Raw genomic sequence first — 26,096 nt, 5'->3', positions numbered from 1 at the left:
CATGCTCAGTGACTTTCTAGGTCATTATGTCATGGCATACATTGACATCCTCATCGACTCTCCAGATGAAGAGGGCTCCTTGACAATCACCTACGCGTTAAGGCAGAGAAATGCAAGTTTCACATACAACCCGATTCCAAAAAAGTTGGGACAAAGTACAAATTGTAAATAAAAACGGAATGCAATGATGTGGAAGTTTCAAAATTCCATATTTTATTCAGAATAGAACATAGATGACATATATCAAATGTTTAAACTGAGAAAATGTATAATTTAAAGAGAAAAATTAGGTGATTTTAAATTTCATGGCAACACATCTCAAAAAAGTTGGGACAAGGCCATGTTTACCACTGTGAGACATCCCCTTTTCTCTTTACAACAGTCTGTAAACATCTGGGGACTGAGGAGACAAGTTGCTCAAGTTTAGGGAGAGGAATGTGTAGTAATTTCCCTATGGGTGGGTGGAGCACAGAGGACGGCAGGACAGAGATCAGGTGTAAACAAGGCTTTTATTGCCACACTTTTCAGTCTAACAATATATATCGGACGCACAGAGACACACACATCAGCGTCTCGTCCAGGGATCAGCCCCTTCCGCTCTCGCTCTCCCTCCTGATATAGGGCATGGTCACTGGGAAGACACACAAACACAGGTTAATTGCTCTCAGGTGTAGTGATACTGCCACTTACCTTCCCTGACTCCGCCCTCCTGTCACAGACCGGCGCTTGACCACGCCCCCGCTGCCACATACCCCCACCGCCCGACTCAGGCCGGGCGGCTGTCCGGCCTGCAGCCGACTCCCCCCCCCCTTGACGGGAGAGGAAGTCCGCCACGACCATCTGCGCCCCCGGCCTGTGGACCACCTTGAAATTAAAGGGTTGGAGCGCCAGATACCAACGGGTGATCCGCGCGTTGGCATCCTTCATGCGGTGGAGCCACTGGAGGGGCGCGTGGTCTGAACAGAGGGTGAAAGGGCGCCCCAGCAGGTAGTACCGGAGGGCGAGAACCGCCCACTTGATGGCCAAACACTCTTTCTCTATGGTGCTGTAGCGCCCCTCACGCACCGACAGCTTCCTGCTGATATACAGGACAGGGCGGTCCTCCCCCTCCACCTCCTGGGACAAAACCGCCCCCAGCCCTCTGTCCGACGCATCGGTCTGCAACATAAAGGGGAGAGAAAAGTCAGGGGAGTGTAGAAGTGGCCCCCCACACAGTGCAGCCTTTACCTCTGAGAAAGCCCGCTGGCACTGCTCCGTCCACTGGACCGGATCTGGTGCCCCCTTTTTAGTGAGATCAGTCAGCGGGCTGGTGACGTCCGAATAATTAGGTATAAACCTATGATAGTAGCCAGCCAGCCCCAGGAACTGTCTCACCCCCTTTTTGGTCTTGGGCCTCGGGCAGGCCGCAATTGCTGCCGTCTTATTAATTTGGGGACGCACCTGCCCGTTGCCCAAGTGGAAGCCCAGATACCGTACTTCCACCCGCCCAATCGCACACTTCTTTGGGTTGGCTGTGAGCCCCGCTCGCCTCAGCGACCTAAGGACGGCCCTCAGATGTTCGAGGTGCCACTGCCAGTCATTACTATAGATGATGATGTCATCTAAATACGCTGCCGCATAAGTGGCGTGAGGGCGGAGGACTCTGTCCATCAGCCGCTGAAACGTAGCGGGCGCCCCAAACAGCCCAAACGGAAGTGTGACGAATTGGTGTAAACCAAATGGTGTGGAAAAGGCCGTTTTTTCTCGGGATAGTGGAGTCAAGGGGATCTGCCAATATCCCTTCGTCAAATCCAGCGTCAAATAAAAGCGAGCAGTGCCGAGTCGATCGAGCAACTCATCAATACGAGGCATTGGGTACGCGTCGAATTTAGACACCGCGTTGACTTTTCTATAGTCCACACAGAACCGGACCGACCCATCGGCCTTGGGTACCAAGACCACCGGGCTGCTCCAGTCACTGTGGGACTCCTCGACGATGCCCATTTCGAGCATGGTCTGAAGTTCTTCCCGAACCACCTTTTTTTTGTGTTCGGGTAGCCTGTAAGGGCGTCTACGCACTACCACCCCCGGGGGCGTCTCTATGTGGTGCTCTATGAGGTTAGTGCGACCGGGCAGGGGCGAGAACACATCCGAAAACTCAGTCTGCAACTGGGTGACCTCCGTGAGTTGGGTTGGGGAGAGGTGGTCTCCACAGGGGACCGGAGAGGTATGTGATGCCAATGTCCCTTTTTGAACCTCCGGCCCCAGCTCCGCCTTCTCCGGAACCACCGACACCAATGCCACGGGGACCTCCTCGTTCCAGAGTTTAAGCAAATTGATTAAAAAGCAGATTTAAGCAAATCTGTAGCGCCCCACCCCTGTCCGTTCGCCTCACCTCATAGTCGACGTCCCCGACTCGCCGTGTGACCTCAAAGGGTCCTTGCCACTTGGCGATCAATTTGGAGCTCGACGTGGGCAATAGTACGAGTACCTTATCTCCCGGTGTGAAATCTCTAAGGCGCGTACCCTTGTTGTACAGGCGGGCTTGCCGTTCCTGGGCCTGCTGCAAATTCTCCTGAGTTAGGTGGGTGAGCGTGTGGAGTTTTGCGCGCAGGTCCATAACGTACTGAATTTCGTTCTTACTTTGTGTAGGTCCCTCTTCCCAATTTTCCCGCAGCACGTCCAGGATGCCGCGCGGCTTACGCCCATATAATAATTCGAACGAGGAGAACCCTGTGGAGGCTTGGGGGACCTCTCGCACTGAGAACAGCAAGGGTTTGAGCTAGAGGTCTGCGCGGGTCGGATTTTTCAGTCCCGCTCCCGCCCGCGCCCGCATTGTGCAGTCACGCTCCCGCCCGCGCCCGCAAAGAATTATGATTTTCAGTCCCGCTCCCGCCTGCCATATTTTGTCCCGCTCCCGCCCGCAAATCCCGCATGATGCAGACGTTCGCGTTATTTCTCAGGAAAGTTCTTGTCTTGACACAGCATGATGGTGCCCCGCCCCTTACTTTGAGTGGATTTGAGCATAAATATCTACAGCTCACGTTCACGTTTATTATTATTTACCTTGTTTCTGAATTCAGCATGTAGTGTCTCTAATAATAATAATAATAATTAGTGCTGTCAAGCGATTAAAATATTTAATCGCGAATCGCACATTTTTATCACATGAGAAACCATTGTAATTCTCTAATCAGCATAAAAAAAATGAATGGGCTTGCTTTGTACCAAGGGTGGTGTTGTTGGTTTTTTTTTTTTATTATTGCAAAGCAGAGCTAGCAAGAGGAGTGAACTTCACTCTTCTTCCACTTCACTCAGTGAAGTGATTTACTGCTTGAGTTAGTCTACAGCTCTATCAGAGAGACACTGTAGGTTACACAGTGACGGTAGGCTTGACATGCTTGATTATAATATAAAGTACACTATTATATTAACTTTAAGTTGTTCGTTGATAAATATTGCATTGAATCTGATCTTTACTGTTTCATCTCACTTAACACATTTCGTACTTTTACACTTTTTCTGCCTGTTGATGCGTCGCGCTGTCCAATCAGAGGCGGCCAAATTTGCATATTACAGGAAGGATTTCTCGGATAGCATTGAGTTTACAGACGCTGTCTTCTTAAAACTGAATAAATATTTAAAAAGAGCAAAATGAGCCAGTCTTTTGAATGGCTCTTTTCAAAGAACGGATCACAAAGATGCGGATCCCATCAAAGAGCCATAAATCCCATCTCTACTAGTTTCAAAAGCTTATGAAAAACCTACATCATGTCACAGAGCGTTAATCTCGCGATAAAAAAATTATCGCCGTTAAAATTGAGTCAAGTTAACGCGATAATAACGCGACATTTTTTACAGCACTAATAATAATAATAATAACTTTTGAAGCACTGTGAGATTCAGTAAAGGAGCTCTGCTCTTCTGCCATGATCGGAGATCTCAAACACGGAAGAGGAAAAGAATCGAGAAACGAACGAGAGATATTTATCCTCTCCTGGATCAGAATCATAATTCTGATGACCAGCTCATCTAAGGTGTCACTGAGGCATCATGTTAGTGTGGGTCATTGGAGGCTGGGTGTGAACTGCGAGTCATTAGAGTGATCAAAGGATTTCCTGTTAGGCAAGGCAAGTGATCAATGGCAAATTTAAGATGCCATTCCTCACTCAATCTGGCAATCTGACTCTCTCTGCAAATTTAGGCATCTTAAAATGTTTGTATTAATGCCAAATAAAATATCCAGCACAAATTATATATGATAGACATAAATTAATAATTTATACATTTTATTTCAAACACGTTTTTAGTTAGCGGGACTGCAGCTTATCACGGCTCCCGCCCGCGCCGCACATGTGCACTCCCGCCTGCGCGCGCATATGTGCACTTCCGGTCCCGCCCGCACCCGCAATGAGCTTTCAAAATTTGTCCCACGCCGCACTGCTTTGCGGCGGGTCCCGCGGGACTCCCGCAGGAGTGCAGGGCTCTAGTTCGAGCCACTTATCCCAATTACGTGCGTCCTCACTTACGAATTTCTTAATAATATTTTTGAGGGTGCGGTTGAATCGTTCCACTAAACCGTCCGTTTGTGGGTGATACACACTGGTGCGGATCGGCTTAATCCCCAATAACCCATACAGTTCGCGCAGTGTTCGTGACATAAATGTAGTGCCTTGATCAGTCAGAATCTCTTTCGGGATTCCAACTCGGGAGATGACGCGGAAGAGTGCCTCTGCAATACTGCGTACTGAGATATTGCGCAGAGGCACTGCTTCCGGGTATCGTGTTGCATAGTCCACCAGAACTAATATAAAGCGGTACCCTCATGCTGACCGATCTAATGGCCCGACGAGATCCATCCCAATTCTCTCAAATGGGGTCTCGATTAACGGTAGAGGGCGCAAAGGCGCTTTTGGAATGGCCGCTGGGTTTACTAACTGGCATTCGCGGCATGCCGTACACCACCTACGGACATCGCCGCGAATCCCCGGCCAATAGAATCGGGCCATTATTCGGGCTAGTGTTTTATCCTGCCCCAAGTGTCCAGCCATGGGATTAAAGTGAGCCGCCTGGAATCCCAATTCCCGGCGGCTCTTCGGAATTAAAAGCTGCGTGACTCGCTCTTTAGTTTGAGTGTCCTGCGTCACTCGGTATAATCTATCCTTCATAATCGCGAAGTAGGGGAAGGACGGGGTGGCGTTCGGCTGGAGCGTTTGACCATCGATTACTCTCACTTGGTCAAACGCATGCTGCAGAGTCTCGTCTCGCGACTGCTCTAATGGGAAATCCGCGAGGGATTCCCCAATAGAGAGACGAGGAGCCGGCGGCTCCTCACTCTGACGCGGAGATGACGTAGACGGCTCTGTGACAGCTGCTCCCGCCAAAGCAACACCGGGACCTCCCCCTGTCAAATGGCAGGACCCACTCTCTACTAGGCGTGTCATTAAACCCCGAAATCCCGGCCAATCAGTCCCCAAAATTAAAGAGTGGGTAAGGCGAGGATTAACCGCCGCCTTCACTATAAATTTTTCCCCTCTGAAAATAATGTGGACCGACACCAACGGGTAGCGGTGAACATCCCCGTGCACACACAACACCTTCACCCCTTGTGCTCCCCCCAATGCCTCATTTTGAACCAGGCTTTGGCGAATTGAGGTCTGATTACAACCAGAATCCACCAACGCCTGATATGTAGCCCCTTGGATACTCACCGGTATGCGATACGCTCTGGCCCGATTGAGGGCGGCCTCTGGTGCGTCGGGGATCCGAACCACCGCGCCCACTTCCATTGCTGTGCACTGCTGTTGAAGGTGGCCCGGCTCCCCGCAGCACCAGCAAACTGGCCCGGGCTTTCCCTCTGCACCGGTGATCTGGGGCTCACTCACCTGAGGTGGGGGAGAGACAGACACAGAAGGGAGAAATGGGAGGGCACCGCGGGTGCGGAGGGCCGGCTGGGGTGGTGCCGGCCCCCGCCTCCGCGGTGGGGGAATGGGGCGAGGACGGGACACAGGAGGAGGGGGAGAGAGAGAGAGAGAGAAGAGGAGAGAAGATGCCATCTGCTGTCCTGCCGCCGGGACAGCCGCCAGATGATCCTCCGCCAGCTCGACTGCCTGATCCAGTGACGCCGGGCGGTGGCACTGGACCCACTCCGCAGTTCCGGCTGGTAAGCGGGCGATAAACTGTTCCAGTACCACCTGGTCGACGATTCCCTCGGCGTCGCGATTGTTGGCCCTCAACCACCACCAGCAGGCGTCCCGGAGCTGCTGGCCGAACACAAACGGCCGGCCGACTTCCTCCAATCGCAGCGCGCGGAAGCGCTGGCGCTGTTGTTCCGGTGTGCGCCCCACGCGCTGGAGGATGGCCCGGCGGAGGTCCACGTAGGCCAGCCGGCGGTCGGCGGGGAGCTGTAGCGTGGCCAGCTGTGCCTCTCCTGTTAGCAGGGGGAGGACGCCGCGCGCTGCTCCATCGGCCACCCCGAGGCTTCGGCGACCTGTTCAAACAATGTGATGAACGCCTCGGGGTCATCCTGCGGGCCCATCTTGGTGACAGTGAGGGGAGATGGGCCCGCGGCCGGAGCGCTGGTGGACCCCGCCGACGCGAGGAGATGCCGGAACGCCTCGCGATCTTCCTGCTGGGCCAGCACCAGGGCTTCGAAGCGCCGCTCTTGTTCCTTTCGGAGTGTGACGAGCGCCTGGTGCTGGCTTTGCTGAGCCGTGGCGAGGGCGTGGACCAGGTTGGCGAACGGGGAGGATTCCATGGGGCTGCTGGTTTGGTGCTCCACTGTCCCAGGTTTCGGCACCACTGTAGTAATTTCCCTATGGGTGGGTGGAGCACAGAGGACGGCAGGACAGAGATCAGGTGTAAACAAGGCTTTTATTGCCACACTTTTCAGTCTAACAATATATATCGGACGCACAGAGACACACACATCAGCGTCTCGTCCAGGGATCAGCCCCTTCCGCTCTCGCTCTCCCTCCTGATATAGGGCACGGTCACTGGGAAGACACACAAACACAGGTTAATTGCTCTCAGGTGTAGTGATTCTGCCACTTACCTTCCCTGACTCCGCCCTCCTGTCACAGACCGGCGCTTGACCACGCCCCCGCTGCCACAGAATGTTAACCCATTCTTGTCTAATGTAGGATTCTAGTTGCTCAACTGTCTTACGTCTTTTTTGTCATATCTTCCGTTTTATGATGTGTCAAATGTTTTCTATGGGTGAAAGATCTGGACTGCAGGCTGGCCAGTTCAGTACCCGGACCCTTCTTCTACGCAGCCATGATGCTGTAATTGATGCAGTATGTTGTTTGGCATTGTCATGCTGGAAAATGCAAGGTCTTCCCTGAAAAAGATGTTGTCTGGATGGGAGCATATGTTGCTCTAGAACCTGGATATACCTTTCAGCATTGATGGTGTTTTTCAAGATGTGTAAGCTGACCATGCCACACACACTAATGCAACCCCATACCATCAGAGATGCAGGCTTCTGAACTGAGCGCTGATGACAACTTGGGTCGTCCTTCTCCTCTTTAGTCCGAATGACACGGCGTCCCTGATTTCCATAAAGAACTTCAAATTTTGATTCGTCTGACCACAGAACAGTTTTCCACTTTGCCACAGTCCATTTTAAATGAGCCTTGGCCCAGAGAAGATGTCTGCGCTTCTGGATCATGTTTAGATACGGCTTCTCCTTTGAACTACAGAGTTTTGGCTGGCAACGGCGGATGGCACGGTGAATTGTGCTCACAGATAATGTTCTCTGGAAATATTCCTGAGCCCATTTTGTGATTTCCAATACAGAAGCATGCCTGTATGTGATGCAGTGCCGTCTAAGGGCCCGAAGATCACGGGCACCCAGTATGGTTTTCCGGCCTTGACCCTTACGCAAGTATATTTGTTTTCAATACTCATACAGCAAGTTGCCAAGTTTTCCAATATATTATTATTTGTTGATATTATTATATTATGGTGCTCTGTGGTGTTCTCATTTATGGATTTAACAACACTATCAAAATACTCGGGTCTCGAAATAAATGCACATGAACATAGTCACATGAAATGCACATAGTCATGAACAATGGTAACTACACTCTTTTGTGTTATTTTTGACAGAAGTAAAATTCATACATGAACAAATTTTGGCTAGTTGATTTTCTGTTTGGCTAGTTACTTTGGAAGGCAACTAGTCCGGCTGGCTGGTAAAAAAATATATGAATTTCTAGGCCATACATTATATATATATATATATATATATATATATATATATATATATATATATATATATATTGTGTACGTATGTGTCTGTGTGTGTGTATATATATGTATATATATATATATATATATATATATATATATATATATATTTTGTGTGTGTGTGTGTATATATAAAATAAAAAAATCTCCTTCTCACCCCCGGCGGGGGGGTGGTATCCATGTCATCCTCAAGCTCGGGTCCTCTACCAGAGGCCTGGGAGTTTGAGGGTTCTGCTCAGTATCTTCGATGTTCCTAGGACTGCGCTCTTCTGGACTGAGGCTTCAGATGTTGTTCCTGGGATTTGCTGGAGCCACTCTCCCAGTTTGGGGGTTACTGCCCCAAGTGCCCCCACTACCACGGGGACCACGCAGCCCTTGACCTTCCACATCCGTTCCAGCTGCTCTTTCAACCCTTAATACTTCTCAAGTTTCTCATGTTCCTTCTTCCTGATGTTGGCATCAGCTGGGATTGCCACATCTATCACCACCACCCTCTTCTGCTCTTTGTCCACCACCACTATGTCCGGTTGGTTAGCCAGGATCTGTTTGTCAGTCTGGAAGCTGAAGTCCCACAGAACCTTGGCCCTGTTGTTCTCAGCCACCTTCTGTGGTATGGCCCATTGGGACTTGGGTACTTCTATTCCATACTGGTTGCAGATGTTTCTGTATACTATCCCAGCCACTTGGTTGTGCCTCTCCATGTACGCTGATCCAGCTAGTATCTTACACCCTGCTACTATGTGCTGGACTGTTTCAGGGGCTTCTTTGCACAGTCTGCATCTTGGGTCTGATCTACTCTGGTAGATCCTGGCCTCTATGGCTCTTGTGCTTATGGCCTGTTCTTGTGCTGCCATGATTAGTGCCTCTGTGCTGTCTGTCAGTCCTGCATTATCCAGCCACTGGTAGGATTTCTTGATATCAGCCACTTCCTCTATCTGACGGTGGTACATGCCATGTAGGGGTTTGTCTCTCCAGGTTGTCTGTTCCTCCTCCTCCTCTGCACTCTCATCAGGGTTCTGCTGCCTGAGACATTCACTTAGCAGTTCATCCTTTGGGGCCATCTTTCTGATGTATTCTCGGATTTTCGATGTTTCATCCTGGACCGTGGTCTTGATGCTCACTAGCCCTCGGCCTCCCTCTTTCCGCTTAGTGTATAGTCTCAGGGTGCTGGACTTGGGGTGGAACCCTCCATGCATGGTGAGGAGCTTTCTAGTCTTGATATCTGTGGCTTCTATCTCCTCCTTTGGCCAGTTTATGATACCAGCGGGGTATCTGATGACTGGTAGTGCGTACATGTTGATGGCTTGGACCTTGTTCTTACCATTCAGCTGACTTTTCAGGACCTGCCTTACTCTCTGGAGGTATTTGGCTGTGGTTGACTTCCTTGTGGCCGCTTCATGGTTTCCATTAGCCTGTGGGATGCCAAGGTACTTGTAGCTGTCTTGGATATCACCTATGTTGCCCTCTGGTAGGTCAATCCCCTCAGTCCGGACCATCTTGCCTCTCTTTGAGACCATCCGGCCACACTTGTCCAATCCGAATGACATCCCTATGTCATCGCTGTAGATCCGGGTGGTGTGGATCAGCAAGTCTATTTCTCGCTCGTTCCTGGCATACAGCTTGATCTCATCCATGTAGAGCAGGTGGCTGATTGTTGCCCCACTACGGAATCGGTACCCGTAGCCGCTCTTCGTGATGATCTGACTGAGGGGGTTCAGGCCTATGCAGAACAGCAGTGGTGATAGCGCATCTCCTTGGTATATGCCGCACTTGATGTTGACTTGGGCAATGGGTTTTGAGTTGGCCTCTAGGGTTGTCTTCCACATTTCCATTGAGTTCTGGATGAAGGTCCTTAGGTTCCTGTTGATCTTATACAGTTCCAGACATTCCAGTATCCATGTGTGTGGCATTGAGTCGTAGGCTTTCTTGTAGTCAATCCAGGCAGTGCACAGGTTGGTCTGTCTCTTCTTAGAGTCTCGGGCGACTGTTCTATCGACCAGTAGCTGGTGCTTGGCTCCTCTGGTGTTACTGCCAATTCCTTTCTGTGCCTTGCTCATGTATTGAGCCACATGCTTACTCATTTTTACCGCAATGATGCCTGACAGGGCCTTCCATGTTGTGCAGAGACAGGTAATTGTCCGGTAGTTGGATGGGATTGGTCCCTTCTGGGGGTCCTTCATGTTTAGGACTGTCCTGCCTTGGGTTAGCCATTCTGGGTGGGTTCCATCCCTCAGCAGCTGGTTCATCTGTGCTGCTAGGCGTTCATGGAGTGCAGTTAGCTTCTTCAGCCAGTACGTATGGATCATATCGGGGCCTGGTGCTGTCCAGCTCTTCATCTTTGACACTCTTTCCTGGACGTCTGCCATTGAGATGGTTACTGGTTCTTGTTCTGGGAGGTTGCTGTGGTCAGGTCTTAGGTCCACTAACCATTGGGCATCAGTGTTGTGTGATGCCTTTCTTTCCCATATGTCTTTCCAGTATTTTTCCACCTCAGCTCTTGGTGGGTCTGACCGGTTGTTGTTCCCCTGCCATTGAGAGTACACCTTGGCTGGTTCAGTGGAGAACAGCTTGTTTATTCTCCTGGCCTCTCCCTCCTTGGTGTATCTCTTCAACCGGGTGGCCAGAGCTGTTAGTCGCTGTTTGGCAGTTTCGAGTGCCTCTGGTATGGAGAGTGAGTTGTACTTCCTGGGTGCCCCTTTATTCACCATGTTCCCTTTCTGTAGTTCAGCTAGCTGGCTAACTTCTCTCCGTGCTGCCTTTATCTTGGCCTCTAATCGTCTCTTCCATGGTGGATACTGTTTGTTATGTCCCAAGCCCACCTTGTGTCCAAGCATCTCCATGATTACTGTTGCTGTACTGTGTATCAGCTTGTTGGTCTCAGTGATGGTTCTTGTGGAGATTGTCTTCAGAGCAGCATTCACATCTACTAGTAGATCTTCTGAAGGTACTTGGCAACTCAGCTTCGGTATTCGTCGGGGGCTCCAGGTTTCCAGTTGGGTCACGATCTTCCTTCTCAGGTCAGCAGCTCTTGTGTTGAGGCTGTTAGCTGTTGGGGCTTGGTACCCAATCTCTGGTTGTGGGGATGATGACATCTCCCCGCTGACCTGTCTTCCTGGCTCCCCCTTGCCGTGTGTATATATATATATATATATATATATATATATATATGAGAGAGAGAACATTACATGGTGGCATAAAGATATAAAATTTATCTTCTCATGTTGAAAATTCACTCATTCGCTTCACTCACTCATGAATATATTCATCACTTGAAGATAAACTTCATATCTTCATGCAATATATATATATATATATATATATATATATATATATATATATATTCATGCATATATATATATTTTGTGTGTGTGTGTGTGTCTGTCTCTCTCTCTCTCTCTCTCATATATATATATATATAGAGAGAGAGAGAATATTACATGGTTGCATGAAGATATGAAGTTTATCTTCAAGTGATGAATATATTCATGAGTGAGTGAAGCGAACGAGTGAATTTTCAACATGAGAAGATAAACTTTATATCTTTATGCCACCATGTAATGTTCTTTGTATTATATGGACAAATCCACAAAAAAAAATGCAAGTTAATCAAAAGAATTTTAATTTTGAACCGGTTCACCATTTTGGCAATGCGCATCAAGTCAGTGGCAACACACTGGGGGTGGTATCATTGGATTGAAATATCAGGATGGAATAAAAACATTTTTTTTTCGCGGTCCAAATCCTGCGCTCTGATTGGCAGGTGAGCAGGTCCATATCCTACGGTACGGACCCCAGTTATGGACCTCTGGCGACTTGCTCGTTCACAACAACAAAAAACATAGTCGCATTTTTTATCAACATTTATTTATTTATTTTTCCTTTTCTTTTACAATATTTATTTATAAGATTTTTTGATAATCTTATAAATTTTTGCCAGCATTTCTCAGGAGCATAGCATTAATTTTACAGCATGGATAGCGATAACGACAGTCTTCACAGCGAAAGCGAGTTTTACTACCCTGAGGAAGAAGAAATAAAATAAAACATTTCAGGAGAAAGCTAAAGCCTGTAATTTGCTAACACCGAGCAAAAACATGGCTGAATCCTGAATGACTCCTATTTGTATAAATAGGGGACTACATAGGCGGCAAAATTTTTTTCCCCCCCTGCCATGGAAGTGCACTTGTATACTGAGGAGGAACCTATTTGCATTACAGCCGTGAATGAGGATTCAAAATAGCATAAATTTTACAGCATGGACAGCGATAATGACAGTGTTCACAGCGAAAGCGAGTTTTACTACCCTGAGGAAGATAAAATAAAATAAAACACTTCAGAAGAAAGCTAAAAACCTCTAACTTGCTAACAGTTTGACCTCATTAGTTAATGAGGCCTATTTTGGACCATGTTATCCTAATACATAATATTATGTTAGGTAAAAACTTTAAACCAGTATAATCTCTTCTTCAAAGTTTCACCAAATGGTTTTATTTATGCAATATAAAGGTCATAATACTGTATAACTTTGGTTGAGCAAAAACACTGAGCAAAAACATGGCTGAATCCTGAATGACTCAATTTTGTATAAATAGGGGACTACATAGGCAGCAAAATGTAGCTTTTTGTCCTGCCATGGAAGTGCACTTGTATACCGAGGAGAAAGCAATTTGCATTACAGCCGTGAATGAGGATTCAAAATGGCGGCTCGGCTCGGTTTTCCCTTTCGGGCGCTCTCGTTTTCTGTTAGAATTTGGTAAAGAAAAAAATAAATATACTGTATTATTTACCAGCTTAAGGTCGATCCGTATGGTGAAATACCGTGACCTCGGCCCTGAATACTGACCGAGGCCCAGAGGGCCTCGGTCAGTACTTTCAAGACCTCGGTCACGGTATTTCACGATACGGACCTCCCAGCTGGTAAATAACATACGTACATGTATTCTTCTCCCTTCTAGCGGGTTTCATTCATTTGGTTTGATAGCATGCAATGTTGTTAACATATTACTTATCCTACGTGTATCGCATCAGTCTACCGAATGGAGAATGAGCATTGAATATGGTTTATGATATTGCATGGTTGTCAAGTCAACATGACATCACACATCGGAGCTGATGCGAATATTCAGTGTGAGAGTTTTCTGCTGCGCATGCACAGAATCATTTCTTTGTTCGCCGGGAAAGAGAGAGACGCGTTGAAAGGCTACCAAAACTTCATTCGATATTCTTCACGTATATTTACAAGCAGTGGAGAACCGTTACTATTAGAGCTGGGACTTCAGCTCAGCCACAACTTAGCCAGACACACCAAAAAAGCAACAGGGCAAAGGATTTTGCAAGGGATTAGCGGCAGGGTGCCAGGTAGTGCCATTGTGTGTAGTTGTCTTTGTTGATTTTAAAGGTAAGTAAGTAAATTATATCAGGAAATGAATACTTAAGTCTGAGTGAAAAATACTGTGGTGAGCATATGTAAAAGAAGAGTCTGGAGACAAGACAAGAAGTTTCTTGATCGTTACTTGCTCTAGCTTGACTGATTTATTAGCATTAGCTAATGCTAATATGCTAATATAGCTACTGATGAACGCTACACCGGCTGGAAGGTGACTTCACTGCCATGTTAATGGCACCAACTCACGGTTAAGCTCGCATTGGCCTTCGAGAAGGCCTAGGGCGATACGTTTTTGGTCCCTCCCACTATAAATCAAAACCTGATTGGTTAATTCATCTGCCACTTCCTACATATACATACACTGCCCATGGCCTTCTGTCCCGGCAATTAAGTCCTAACCAATGAGTGAGCCAGCTCTAAACTCTTCTCAGGCTAGAGACAACAAACAAACAAACAAACAAATCTCATTGGATAACTCGATTTTAATGTTTTCAGGACAGTAACCCTTTCATTTCTGAAACAAATTTGATAGAAAATGAGACCAAATTAAATTAGAAGAGAATAATTATAATGAAATTATGAAAAAGAATGAAATAAATAAAATATAACATTTGAAATGATGATATGTTTGGGCCTTCTTGGTTTGGAAATAATATTGGCTTGTCAACTCCAGCCAATATTATTTAAATATGTCACTCATATCCGTGATTTATATCGTTTGAAAAATGCAAGTTTTTCAACATGAGAAGATAAACTTCATATCTTCAAGCCAATGTGTGATGTTCTTGTTATATAGATACATTCACAAACCAAAAGTACCCACATTTATCAAGACAATTCATCGATTTCCTCATGAGTGACATGGAGATTTATGTCACAGTTTTGGATATGCATGTTCTGGATGTAGCTCGTATGAAAAAAATACAGGTGGCGTATTTCTCAGTAAAGCATTCAACACTCGTGCATATATAAATTCATATGTTTAAGATCTTTATTTTTCTGTAAAGCTACTTTGCAACAATGTCTATTGTGAAAAGTGCTATACAAATAAATTGGTTTGACTCTGTGTCTGTGTGTGTGTGCGTGTGTGTGTGTGTGTGTGTTTTGTTCTCACGTAGTCTTGTCCACTTCCTTGTGGATCTTGTTGATGGACAGGTTGATGTTGTACTTGATGCTGTTCAGGATGTTTTTGAAGTACGTCTTCTCGGTCACTTCAAACTTCAGAAGAACAAAACAAATCACAGAAGAAAGGGAGGGAAGAAAAAACATCTTTAATCTTCTTGTTCTGTTCACAATGTTTTTTTTTTCCCTTTTAAACCCTGGATCTCTCAACATTTAAAAGCAATAAAACTGTATAGGTTTGTCCTAAAATACACAGTATCTCGGACAGCATGGTGGTGTAGTGGTTAGCGCTGTCACTTCACAGCAAGAAGGTTCTGGGTTCAAGCCCAGTGGCTGATGGGCGAGGGCCTTTCTGTGTGGAGTTTGCATGTTCTCCCCGTGTTTGCGTGGGTTTCCTCCAGGTGCTTCAGTTTCCCCCACAGTCCAAAGACATGCAGGTTTGGTTAAATGGCTGCTCTAAATCACACACAGGTGTGAATGTGTGTGAGTGCGCAGAAAGGAACTGACCACCCTACTGCTGCAATTCTGGCCAAGTCAACCAAACATGGTTCACCTCAAGCCCGGATCAGGTATGACAACAACATAGTATATCACATCCTCACAACCCATAATAATAATTAATCTCGAGGCTGATTCCTTTTTTGAACTTTATTTCATTTTATTATTTTATTTCTACTATTGTTTAATTCTTATTATTTTTCTTCCCCAATTATTTTATGTAATTTTATTTTCTATTGTTTACTGTTCTGCTTTTACTTCTGTAAAGCACATTGAACTGCCACTGTGTATGAAATGTGCTATATAAATAAACTTGCCTTGCCTTGGGTATTTGACAACCATGCAATATCAAACCATATTCAATGCTCATTCTCCATTCGGTAGACTGATGTGATACATGTAGGATAAGCTAACAATATTGCATGCTATCAAACCAAATGAATGAAACCCGTGAGAAGGGAATACAATTTATTTATTTTCATGACTTAGTTTGGGTCAGTCTGGCTTTAGACAAGCACAAATTTTGCGGGCTGATTTTTAGATCTAAATGTAAAACCTTGGTTTGGACTGAATTTGAGTCAGGTTTTGACAGATTTCCCACACTCAGGTTCAGATTAAAACCTGGGCTGAATGTTTGAACAGTAACCTTTCCAACTTGGAGCTGTGGGGGAGATCAGGCTCAGACAGAATGAATTTCATCCATAATTGAGTTTAGAATTAATACTCAGTCTTGTGGGTTACACTGGGGTTGGATTGAATGTTTCTGTAGACGCATGGTAAAGTTTGGCTCTGTCGGTTGGGTCGAATCAGGACAAGCTCACACAGTCTGTTCCCTGCCCGTAATTAGGTTGGGTTTAAAAAAAAAAGCAGAAGTGAACACTAGGTGCAAATGGAAATAAGATTGGAACAACCCTTGAAATCATGCTTTTTACTGTAGATTTTGAAAAAAAAATTCAAACGTTTTTCATCCTGTCAAATGACAGGAACATTTCTTTCTGTTCCTGCCTGTTCTTTAAAAAAAAAAAGACAGATATAAATATTCAATTTTGGAGAAAAAAACCCCCAGGTAAAATGGTTTTAGTATCGATCCACATTCAAGTAAAAAATATAAAATAAGTAATTTTGACCAGAACATGAGCGTTAAAAAAGAGCCAAACCTAAGGATGTGATTTACCCCGTATTCCTGATCAATGAGCTCTGGCTTTAACAGGAAGTCTGGATAACCTGTCATCACCATCATATACTTGAGCTGAGAGAGAGAGAGAGAGAGAGAGAGAGAGAGAGAGAGAGAGACTCAGTATGCAGCACTCCATACTCTACCATACAGATGAATGTTGATTGTGTTGGTTTGTTGTTTCTAACTCTTACTGGTTCAGTGATAGTAATTCACATGTTTTATTGACTGAAAGCAGTCTGTGTGTGATAAATGAGTACTTTTAGACTTTTTTTTTTACCTTAGCTCTCGCTGCCTCTTTGGTTTCTTCATCCATCCAGTCGAGCTCCTGCAGTCTGATATCCAGCGAGTGCTTTATGTCTTCCACCAGCTCCTGTACCTACAAACCACAGAAAATAAATATAATGAAAAACAGATAAAAAAGAAACTGTATGATACATTGCAGAATTGTACTTACAGTTCTTATCCAACTGTTCTTACTGGAAAATCCATTCTAATTATCTTTATCAGTAAACAATAATCAATGATTAATACAATGTTTGTCAACAAACAGGCACTGGATGGTGTGAATTAACCATAATGCATCACAAAAGCTACATTATCAGTTGTTTCACAAGGCTAAGTTTGGACGATCAGTAGAGTCTCAGGCCCCACCCACATGTTTACAGACTATGCTAAAAACATTTTTGTTTGAGTGTTTTTCTCCCGTCCACACAATCACTCCAATCGAATCGTGTAACCAATCAAATCACAACCTGAAGCTTGTGACCAAAAAAGTACAATAAGACATAAGTCACTCTGTGGGCTGTGGACAGAGCTTCTGAGGCTTACACTACAGTAGCAAGAAGTCATAGAGTGGTGCTTGAAAGTTTGTGAGCCCTTTAGAATTATCTACCATATTTACCATACCATATCTATCATATTTCTGCATAAATATGACCTAAAACAACATCAGATTTTCACACAAGTCCTAAAAGTAGATAAAGAGAACCTAGGTAAACAAATGAGACAAAAATATTATACTTGGTCATTTATTTATTGAGGAAAATGATCCAATATTACATATCTGTGAGTGGCAAAAGTATGTGAACCTTTGCTTTCAGTATCTGGTGTGATCCCCTTGTGCAGCAATAACTGCAACTAAATGTTTGCGGTAACTGTTGATCAGTCCTGCACACCGGCTTGAAGGAATTTTAGCCCATTCCTCCGTACAGAACAGCTTCAACTCTGGGATGTTGGTGGGTTTCCTCACATGAACTGCTCGCTTCAGGTCCTTCCACAACATTTCGATTGGATTAAGGTCAGGATTTTGACTTGGCCATTCCAAAACATTAACTTTATTCTTCTTTAACCACTCTTTAGTAGAACGACTTGTGTGCTTAGGGTCGTTGTCTTGCTGCATGACCCAGCTTCTCTTGAGATTCAGTTCATGGACAGATGTCCTGACATTTTCCTTTAGAATTCACTGGAATAATTCAGAATTCATTGTTCCATCAATGATGGCAAGCTGTCCTGGCCCAGATGCAGCAAAACAGCCCCAAACAATGATACTACCACCACCATGTTTCACAGATGGGATAAGGTTCTTATACTGGAATGCAGTGTTTTTCCTTTCTCCAAACATAATGCTTCACATTTAAACCAAAAAGTTCTATTTTAGTCTCATCTGTCCACAAAACATTTTTCCAATAGCCTTCTGGCTTGTCCAATGTGATCTTTAGCAAACTGCAGATGAGCAGCAATGCTCTTTTTGGAGAGCAGTGGCTTTCTCCTTGCAACCCTGCCATGCACACCATTGTTGTTCAGTGTTCTCCTGATGGTGGACTCATGAACATTAACATTAGCCAATGTGAGAGAGGCCTTCAGTTGCTTAGAAGTTACCCTGGGGTCCTTTGTGACCTCCCCGACTATTACATGCCTTGCTCTTGGAGTGATCTTTGTTGGTCGACCACTTCTGGGGAGGGTAACAATGGTCTTGAATTTCCTCTATTTGTACACAATCTGTCTGACTGTGGATTGGTGGAGTCCAAACTCTTCATCAACAACGCTTTTTCTGAGGTCCTCAGAAATCTCCTTTGTTTGTGCCATGATACACTTCCACAAATGTGTTGTGAAGATCAGACTTTGATAGATCCCTGTTCTTTAAATAAAACAGGGTGCCCACTCCCACCTGATTGGGATGACAATGATGGAAAACATCTGACTCTAATTTCACCTTCAAATTAACTGCTAATCCTAGAGGTTCACATACCTGTACTTTTGCCACTCACAGATATGTAATATTGGATCATTTTCCTCAATAAATAAATGACCAAGTATAATATTTTTGTCTCATTTGTTTACCTAGGTTCTCTTTATCTACTTTTAGGACTTGTGTGAAAATCTGATGATGTTTTAGGTCATATTTATGCAGAAATAGAGAAAATTCTAAAGGGTTCACAAACTTTCAAGCACAACTGTATATTTTTAGTGTCTCATCATATATTTCTCACTAATTGCTTAAAGCCAGCTGGCCAAATAAAATGTTTCTAATGTGAAACTTATGATAAAAATCTTCTGTGAAGCAATTATTCTATTAAAAAGATTTATCAATAAGACTCTTCTGTTAAACATTAGCATTTGGCAGGAAGCCTGAATACACTAAAGGATGAGTAATTAACTCCAGAATCTAATTCGAGAGACATTATTTCACTACATTTCTGGTATTGATGAGATCCACAGTAATGGATCCCGACTTTTGGACCTGACTACATGGTGACCTCAAACAGTCTGCAACATAAACCTGAAAATCCCACATGGTGTTGATCTTACCATCTCTCCTTCCATATCGCTATCACAGAATAGCACAAAGGAAGAGGGGGAGTGAACAAGAGAAGAAGAGATCACATTAAGGTGAGGGATTAGGAGCAAGAGAGAGGGATTAGTGCAAAGACATATAGACTGGATGAGAAGGATGAGATGAGAGAAGAATAAAAAGTGGGGACAGAAGAAATGTGTATGACAAAATAAAAAAACTTGGATTACAGACTTACCTCCATCAGTGAGACGAAGACAAAGGCTATGACTTTCACTGAGACCTGCACAGAGGCCATGCCTCTTTCAGTGAGACTGACACACAGAACCACACCTCCTTCACTGGGACTGACACACACAGAACCACACCTCCTTCACTGAGACTGACACACACAGGCCACACCTCCTTCACTGAGACTAACACACACAGAGCCACACTTCCTTCACTGGGACTGACACACACAGACCCACACCTCCGCCACTGAGACTGACACAGAGGCCACACCTCCTTTACTGATACTGACACACATAGGCCACACTTCCTGAAGAAGGTGTGGCCTGTGTGTGTCATTCTCATTGAAGGTGTGACTCTGTGTGTCAGTATCAGTGAAGGAGGTGTGGCCTGTGTGTGTCAGTCTCAGTGAAGGAGGTGTGGCCTGTGTGTGTCAGTCTCAGTGAAGAAAGTGTGGCTGTGTGTGTGTCAGTCTCAGTAAAGGAGGTGTGGCTCTGTGTGTGTCAGTCTCAGTGAAGGAGGTGTGGCTCTGTGTGTGTCAGTCTCAGTGAAGAAGGTGTGGCTCTGTGTGTGTCAGTCTCAGTGAAGGAGGTGTGGCTCTGTGTGTGTCAGTCTCAGTGAAGGAGGTGTGGCTCTGTGTGTGTCAGTCTCAGTGAAGGAGGTGTGGCTCTGTGTGTGTCAGTCTCAGTGAAGGAGGTGTGGCTCTGTGTGTGTCAGTCTCAGTGAAGGAGGTGTGGCTCTGTGTGTGTCAGTCTCAGTGAAGGAGGTGTGGCTCTGTGTGTGTCAGTCTCAGTGAAGAAGGTGTGGTTCTGTGTGTGTTAGTCTCAGTAAAGTCTCAGTTGCCCAAATGAGGATGGGTTCCCTTTTGAGTCTGGTTCCTCTTGAGGTTTCTTCCTCATGTCATCTGAGGGAGTTTTTCCTTGCCACCGTCACCACAGGCTTGCTCATTAGGGATAGATTAGGGATAAAATTAGCTCATGTTTAAGGTCATTCAAATTGCGTAAAGCTGCTTTGCGAAAATGTACTATAAGAGTATGATAGAAATAAACTTGACTTGACTTGTGGCCTATGTGTCAGTATCCGTAAAGGAGGTGTGGCTCTGTGTGTGTCAGAAAAAGTAAAGGAGGTGTGGCCTGGTTGTGTCAGTCTCAGTGAAGGAGGTGTGGCTCTGTGTGTGTCAGTCTCGGTAAAGGAGGTGTGGCCTGGTTGTGTCAGTCTCAGTAAAGGAGGTGTGGCCTGTTTGTGTCAGTATCCATAAAGGAGGTGTGGCCTGTGCATTTCAGGGTCAATGAAGGATGTGTGGCCTGTGTGTGTCAGTCTCAGTGATACTGACACACATAGGCCACACTTGCTTCACTGATACTGACACACACAGGCCACACCTCCTTCAGTGATGCTGACACACACAGGCCACACCAACTTCAATGAGACTGACACACACAGAGCCACACTTCCTTCACTGAGACTGACACACACAGAACCACACCTCCTTCACTGGGACCGACACACACAGATCCACACCTCCTTCAGTGGGACCGACACACACAGATCCACACCTTCACTGGGACTGACACACACAGAACCACACCTCCTTCACTGGGACTGACACACACAGGCCACACCTCCTTCATTGACCCTGAAATGCAAAGGCCACACCTCCTTTACTGAGTCTGACACACACAGAGCCACACCTCCTTTATAGATACTGACACAAACAGGCCACACCTCCTTCACTGAGACTGACACAACCAGGACACACCTCCTTTACTTTGTCTGACACACACAGAGCCACACCTCCTTTATGGATACTGACACACAGGCCACAAGTCAAGTCAAGTTTATTTCTATCATGCTTTTATAGTACATTTTCGCAAAGCAGCTTTACGCAATTTGAATGACCTTAAACATGAGCTAATTTTATCCCTAATCTATCCCTAATGAGCAAGCCTGTGGTGACGGTGGCAAGGAAAAACTCCCTCAGATGACATGAGGAAGAAACCTCAAGAGGAACCAGAATCAAAAGGGAACCCATCCTCATTTGGGTGACAACAGAAAACATGATTCTAACATTAACAGTTTTAACATGAAGTCAGTTTCGTTGATGTTATCACTCTTCATTGATGGAAACCAGACCACACAACCAGGCCTGAAACACACAGGTCAGACCACCTTCACTGAGACTGACTCACAGAACCACACCTACTTTACTGAGACTGACACTCATAAGCCACAGCTCCTTCACTGAGACTAACACACACAGGCCACACCTCCTTTACTGAGACTGACACACAGAGCCACCCCTCCTGTATGGAGACTGAAGGCCAGTTTATGCTGACAACCCAGTCCTCGCAGATAGCGTCGCAGACAGTGTCTGCGTAACCCCCCCACCTTTGCAGACGCTCTGCGCGCACCTCCCAAAAATTGTGACTACCGCAGAAGCCTCGCAGACAGCGTCACAGACAAGAGGGCTCTGATTGGTCCACTCTACATCCGCTGTACACGCACTTCTGCTTCCCTACTTTCCCGGTTTGTTTTGTTTTCACGACCGCCATTTTTAAAAACACGAGCGAAGATGGAGCAGCACGAAGAGCGGTTGATCGAGGAAGTGAGGAAGTACGTACATCTATACGACTCCAGTTCTAGTCATTATAAGTAACTGGAGGATAAACACTCCAGTAACCACACCCACCAACTACTCCTAGCGATTTCGCGACTTCGCGCCCCCTTGCGTTGTGGCGGTGAATAACATCGCGCACGCCTATTACTCCCCGCTCAACGATAAATTACAACTGTCTGTGAAAAGCTATCTGTGAAAGCCTTGTCGCAAGAGCATGCAGAGGCTTTGACACACACAGGCCACACCTCTGTCACTGAGACTGACACAGACAGGCCACACCTCTGTCACTGAGACTGACACACACCCACAGGCCACACCTCCTTCAATGAGACTAACACACAGGCCACACCTTCAACAGGGATGAGAATGGGACATTTAAAAAAACTCTGAAATGCCTGCCAACTTTCCCACACATATATATATATATATATATGAATGTTTTCAAATTCAATGATGGTTTAAAACGTTTATAAACTTACTTTTATAACATTTAATAATCCCTAGTACTTATTAATCACTAATTCATAAGTAGTAATGATTAATAATCAATAATAATTACTATTACTACTAATTATTATTAGTGGTTGTTAATATTATTCTTATTATTATATTAAAAACACTGTTGTAGACGATAAGTAATAAAACTAAAAAACTTTTTGTACAAATTATTTATATTGTACTATATTTAGAATTATTTTATTTTCTGGAGTTCTTTTTAATTGAGTTTTGAAATAAAGGTTGTTTATACATTTATATTAAACTTGGTACAATAAACAAATGTTAATTATGTAAAAAAATGATGCTAATCATTATTATTATTTCCTATAAGCTCCATTTTCCACCTGACTCTTGTGCGCATGCGCAAACCCCCCTGCGTTTCACTCCGGAGTGCTTGACCTCTAACACACACACACACACGCACGTGCGCGCCTCGTGTCCGTGAAAAGCCAGTTTCCCAGTGGGCGTGTCCCCAGCGCTGCGTTACCGTCTTTAAACACATTTGTGTGAACCAGCGCTTTTTATCGCAAACGATTCTTCTCCTTATTTTGGGGGTATTTGTCATCCCCCAACCACTTGTCGTTAAACAGACATCTTCCCATAATTATCAACGCTTTCTAGCGCCCGCGTAAGCTACCTGCGCATCTCTTCACAACCACCGCACCGCACCACACTTCCTCCAGTAGCCTCCTAACGTTAGTTCTTGATCTACGGAATGCACAGAACGCACAGAACCAATGCTGCCCCCAAAAGGTACGCTGGTCACTTTTAAAATTACAGTTAAAAAAAAAATACCCCAAACCGGATGGAGACATTTCACTCGTTCGGTCCAATATTAAATTTAATACCTCCCTTTCGAAAATTCCAGTCATTCCAAACAATTTAAGACGTTTTTAGGCCTTGAAAACCGAAAGTTGTATTTAAGACTTTTTAAGGATCCGCGGGAACCCTGGCCTCGCCTCGCGCCGACCCCCCCCGAAATTTTCTCAACGGATTTACACGTTTCACAAAAATGACATTTTCAGCGGGAAAAACTCGGAATTCCGCGGATCCCTGCTTCAATGAGACTGACACACACCACAGCTCCTTCACTGAGACGAACACACATAGGCCACACCCACTTTACTGAGACTGACACTCATAAGCCACAGCTCCTTCACTGAGACTAACACACACAGAGCCACACCTCCTTTACTGAGACTGAAACACAGAGCCACCCCTCCTTTATGGAGACTGACACACACAGGCCACACCTCCGTCACTGAGACTGACACAGACAGGCCACCCCTCCTTTATGGAGACTGACATACACCGGCCACACGTCCTTCACTGAGACTGACACAGACAGGCCACACCTCTGTCACTGAGACTGACACACACACAGGCCACACCTCCTTCAATGAGACTAACACACAGGCCACACCTCCTTCAATGAGACTGACACACAGGCCACACCTCCTTCAATGAGACTGACACACACCACAGCCACAGCTCCTTCACTGAGACTAACACACACAGGCCACACCCACTTTACTGAGACTGACACTCATAAGCCACAGCTCCTTCACTGAGACTAACACACACAGAGCCACACCTCCTTTACGGAGACTGACACACACAGGCCACACCTCCATCACTGAGATTGAAACACACAGACCACTCCTAACACACAGAGGCCATGCCTCCTTTACTGAGCTTCACTGTAACTGATACACATTAGGACTGACATGTACCTAGTCCTGTACTAGAATGCTGATGATGTCATTTGATTCATCATGTGATTGCCTGATTAATTGTAACTTAAGCCCCACCCCTTTCTGCCCCAGGTATTTGCCTTGGCCTTGCTGCGAGACGAGAAGTGTGTATGGACGAAGAGTGCCCCCAGTGCCATGCCGAAGTGTTTGTTGGCCTGATTGAGACAAAGGCGGTTGAGCTCCAGCTGCCGCTCAGTTCCGTCAATCTCACGTGAGAACTCATGGATCGTACTTCGGAACCCAGTGGATAAGTGCTCGCTGAGTGCTGCTACAATCCTCCACAGCATGTAGTTATGTAGAACACTGAGGAAACAAAAAAAACGTAGCTTGTCATGTTACTGAGAAACTGAAAACATAAACTCGTGTGTCATAAAAATGTTGGAAAACTTAAAGTTACAACTTTACTTCTGATTGTTATAAAGAGCTGACACTGGAGACTCCGTCCATAAATGTTAAAAAAAAAATAAACCATATCAATGATCACATGTTTCTTAATCCATTTATTATTAGCAAAGCGTCTGCTGAATATGTCCCTGCATGAGCTGTTACTATAGAAACAATAATGTATTAGACATTAGTGCATTATACAAACCTGTGATTTGCAGCTGCACTACTGTCAGAGCTGCTATTATAGAAAATTAGTGAACACCTTCTGACCAATCAGGACTCAGAATTCAGCAGCAGTGTAGTGTAAATCTCATTAATGCATCAGAAAAAAAGAGAAGCACCAAATGAGTATCTAAACACTCTAAAAAGATTAAGTCGTAATTAATTACTCTGAGACGTAAACAGATGGAAAATGTCACAGCGAACAAAACAAGCTCTCACTCTTTCTTTCTCTCTCATGCACTCTTCTTGGCTCCTTCGCTGTGATGTCATCCCTTGCGTCTGACACGCAGACGGCATTTTAATCATAAATGTGCCTTTTCTTGGCTCGTTGCCGTTTCTCCTGTGCCAACAAAGCACTTCCACAACCCACTCAATTCAGAGGGGAGGGAGGGATGGAGGGATGAAAAGGACAGGGGACTTGGTCTTTAAACTAGTCTTGTAAGAGAGAGGGGAAAAAGACACAGGGAGCAGGAGGGAATGGAAGAAAAGGTAAAAAAAGATATAATGTAGAGAGAAAGGTAGAAGATAGAGGTGGATGGAGGGATGAAAAATGGAGGAGGAGATGCTTTGTGTCATGCAATAAATGCATACATATGGGATAAATAGACAGAGGATGTGGATGGATAGATAAAAATAAAGAGAAAGAAAGATGAGAGGGAGAGGGAAAGATTGATAGATGAGAAACTGGAAGAGAGAAAGTAAGAGAGAAAGAGGTGGAGAAGGAACATTAGGTAGAGAAAGGGAGAAATACATACAGAGACAGAGAGAGACAGAAAGACAGACAAATAGAATGAGAGAGTCAGAGAGGTACAGAGACAAAGAAAAACAGATGGACAGAAAAAGAGAAAGAAGCCCTTTTTGTACAGATATTCCATACTACTGGCGTAAAAGAAGGTAGCTGAATATTCCAGCTTTAGTGATTTACAGTGAACCAAATAAACCCAGTAGGAAGCCACACAAGTGTGTGTTTTTACATTGTGAGCTGGCGTTCCGCAACCAGAGACGTGACGTCTACGCATATCTACGCTTTGGAAATATGACTACCCTTAGTATACCAGTGCTGCTTTAAAAACATTGATGGGTGAACTTAGTGTTGATGTGCTTTTGTTAGTCATGCACATTTATACCGCTCTTCTAAGACAGGGGTTCTCAAACATTTGCAATCTGGGCCCCCCCTGACT

The 26,096-nt window shown here is 45.2% G+C and overlaps 1 protein-coding gene across 3 annotated transcripts in view; it reads right to left on the bottom strand.

Moving 5' to 3' along the window:
- The window catches only part of LOC132900195 (endothelin-converting enzyme-like 1), a 154,414-nt gene that overhangs the window by 66,493 nt on the left and 61,825 nt on the right, over positions 1-26,096 (bottom strand). For all 3 annotated transcript variants that reach the window (XM_060942228.1, XM_060942226.1, XM_060942227.1), the window contains exons 8-11: positions 24,387-24,609; positions 16,693-16,791; positions 16,413-16,487; positions 14,733-14,836 (exon numbers count right to left, since the gene is read on the bottom strand). In XM_060942228.1, the coding sequence (XP_060798211.1) occupies positions 14,733-14,836; positions 16,413-16,487; positions 16,693-16,791; positions 24,387-24,609 (501 nt within the window). The remainder of the gene's footprint in view (positions 1-14,732; positions 14,837-16,412; positions 16,488-16,692; positions 16,792-24,386; positions 24,610-26,096) is intronic.

The sequence above is a fragment of the Neoarius graeffei genome, chromosome 16 (assembly GCF_027579695.1).
Source record: "Neoarius graeffei isolate fNeoGra1 chromosome 16, fNeoGra1.pri, whole genome shotgun sequence".
Lineage (NCBI taxonomy): Eukaryota > Metazoa > Chordata > Actinopteri > Siluriformes > Ariidae > Neoarius > Neoarius graeffei.
The sequence above is the reverse complement of the archived record's forward strand: the minus strand, read 5'-3'. Positions and strand labels throughout refer to the sequence as shown.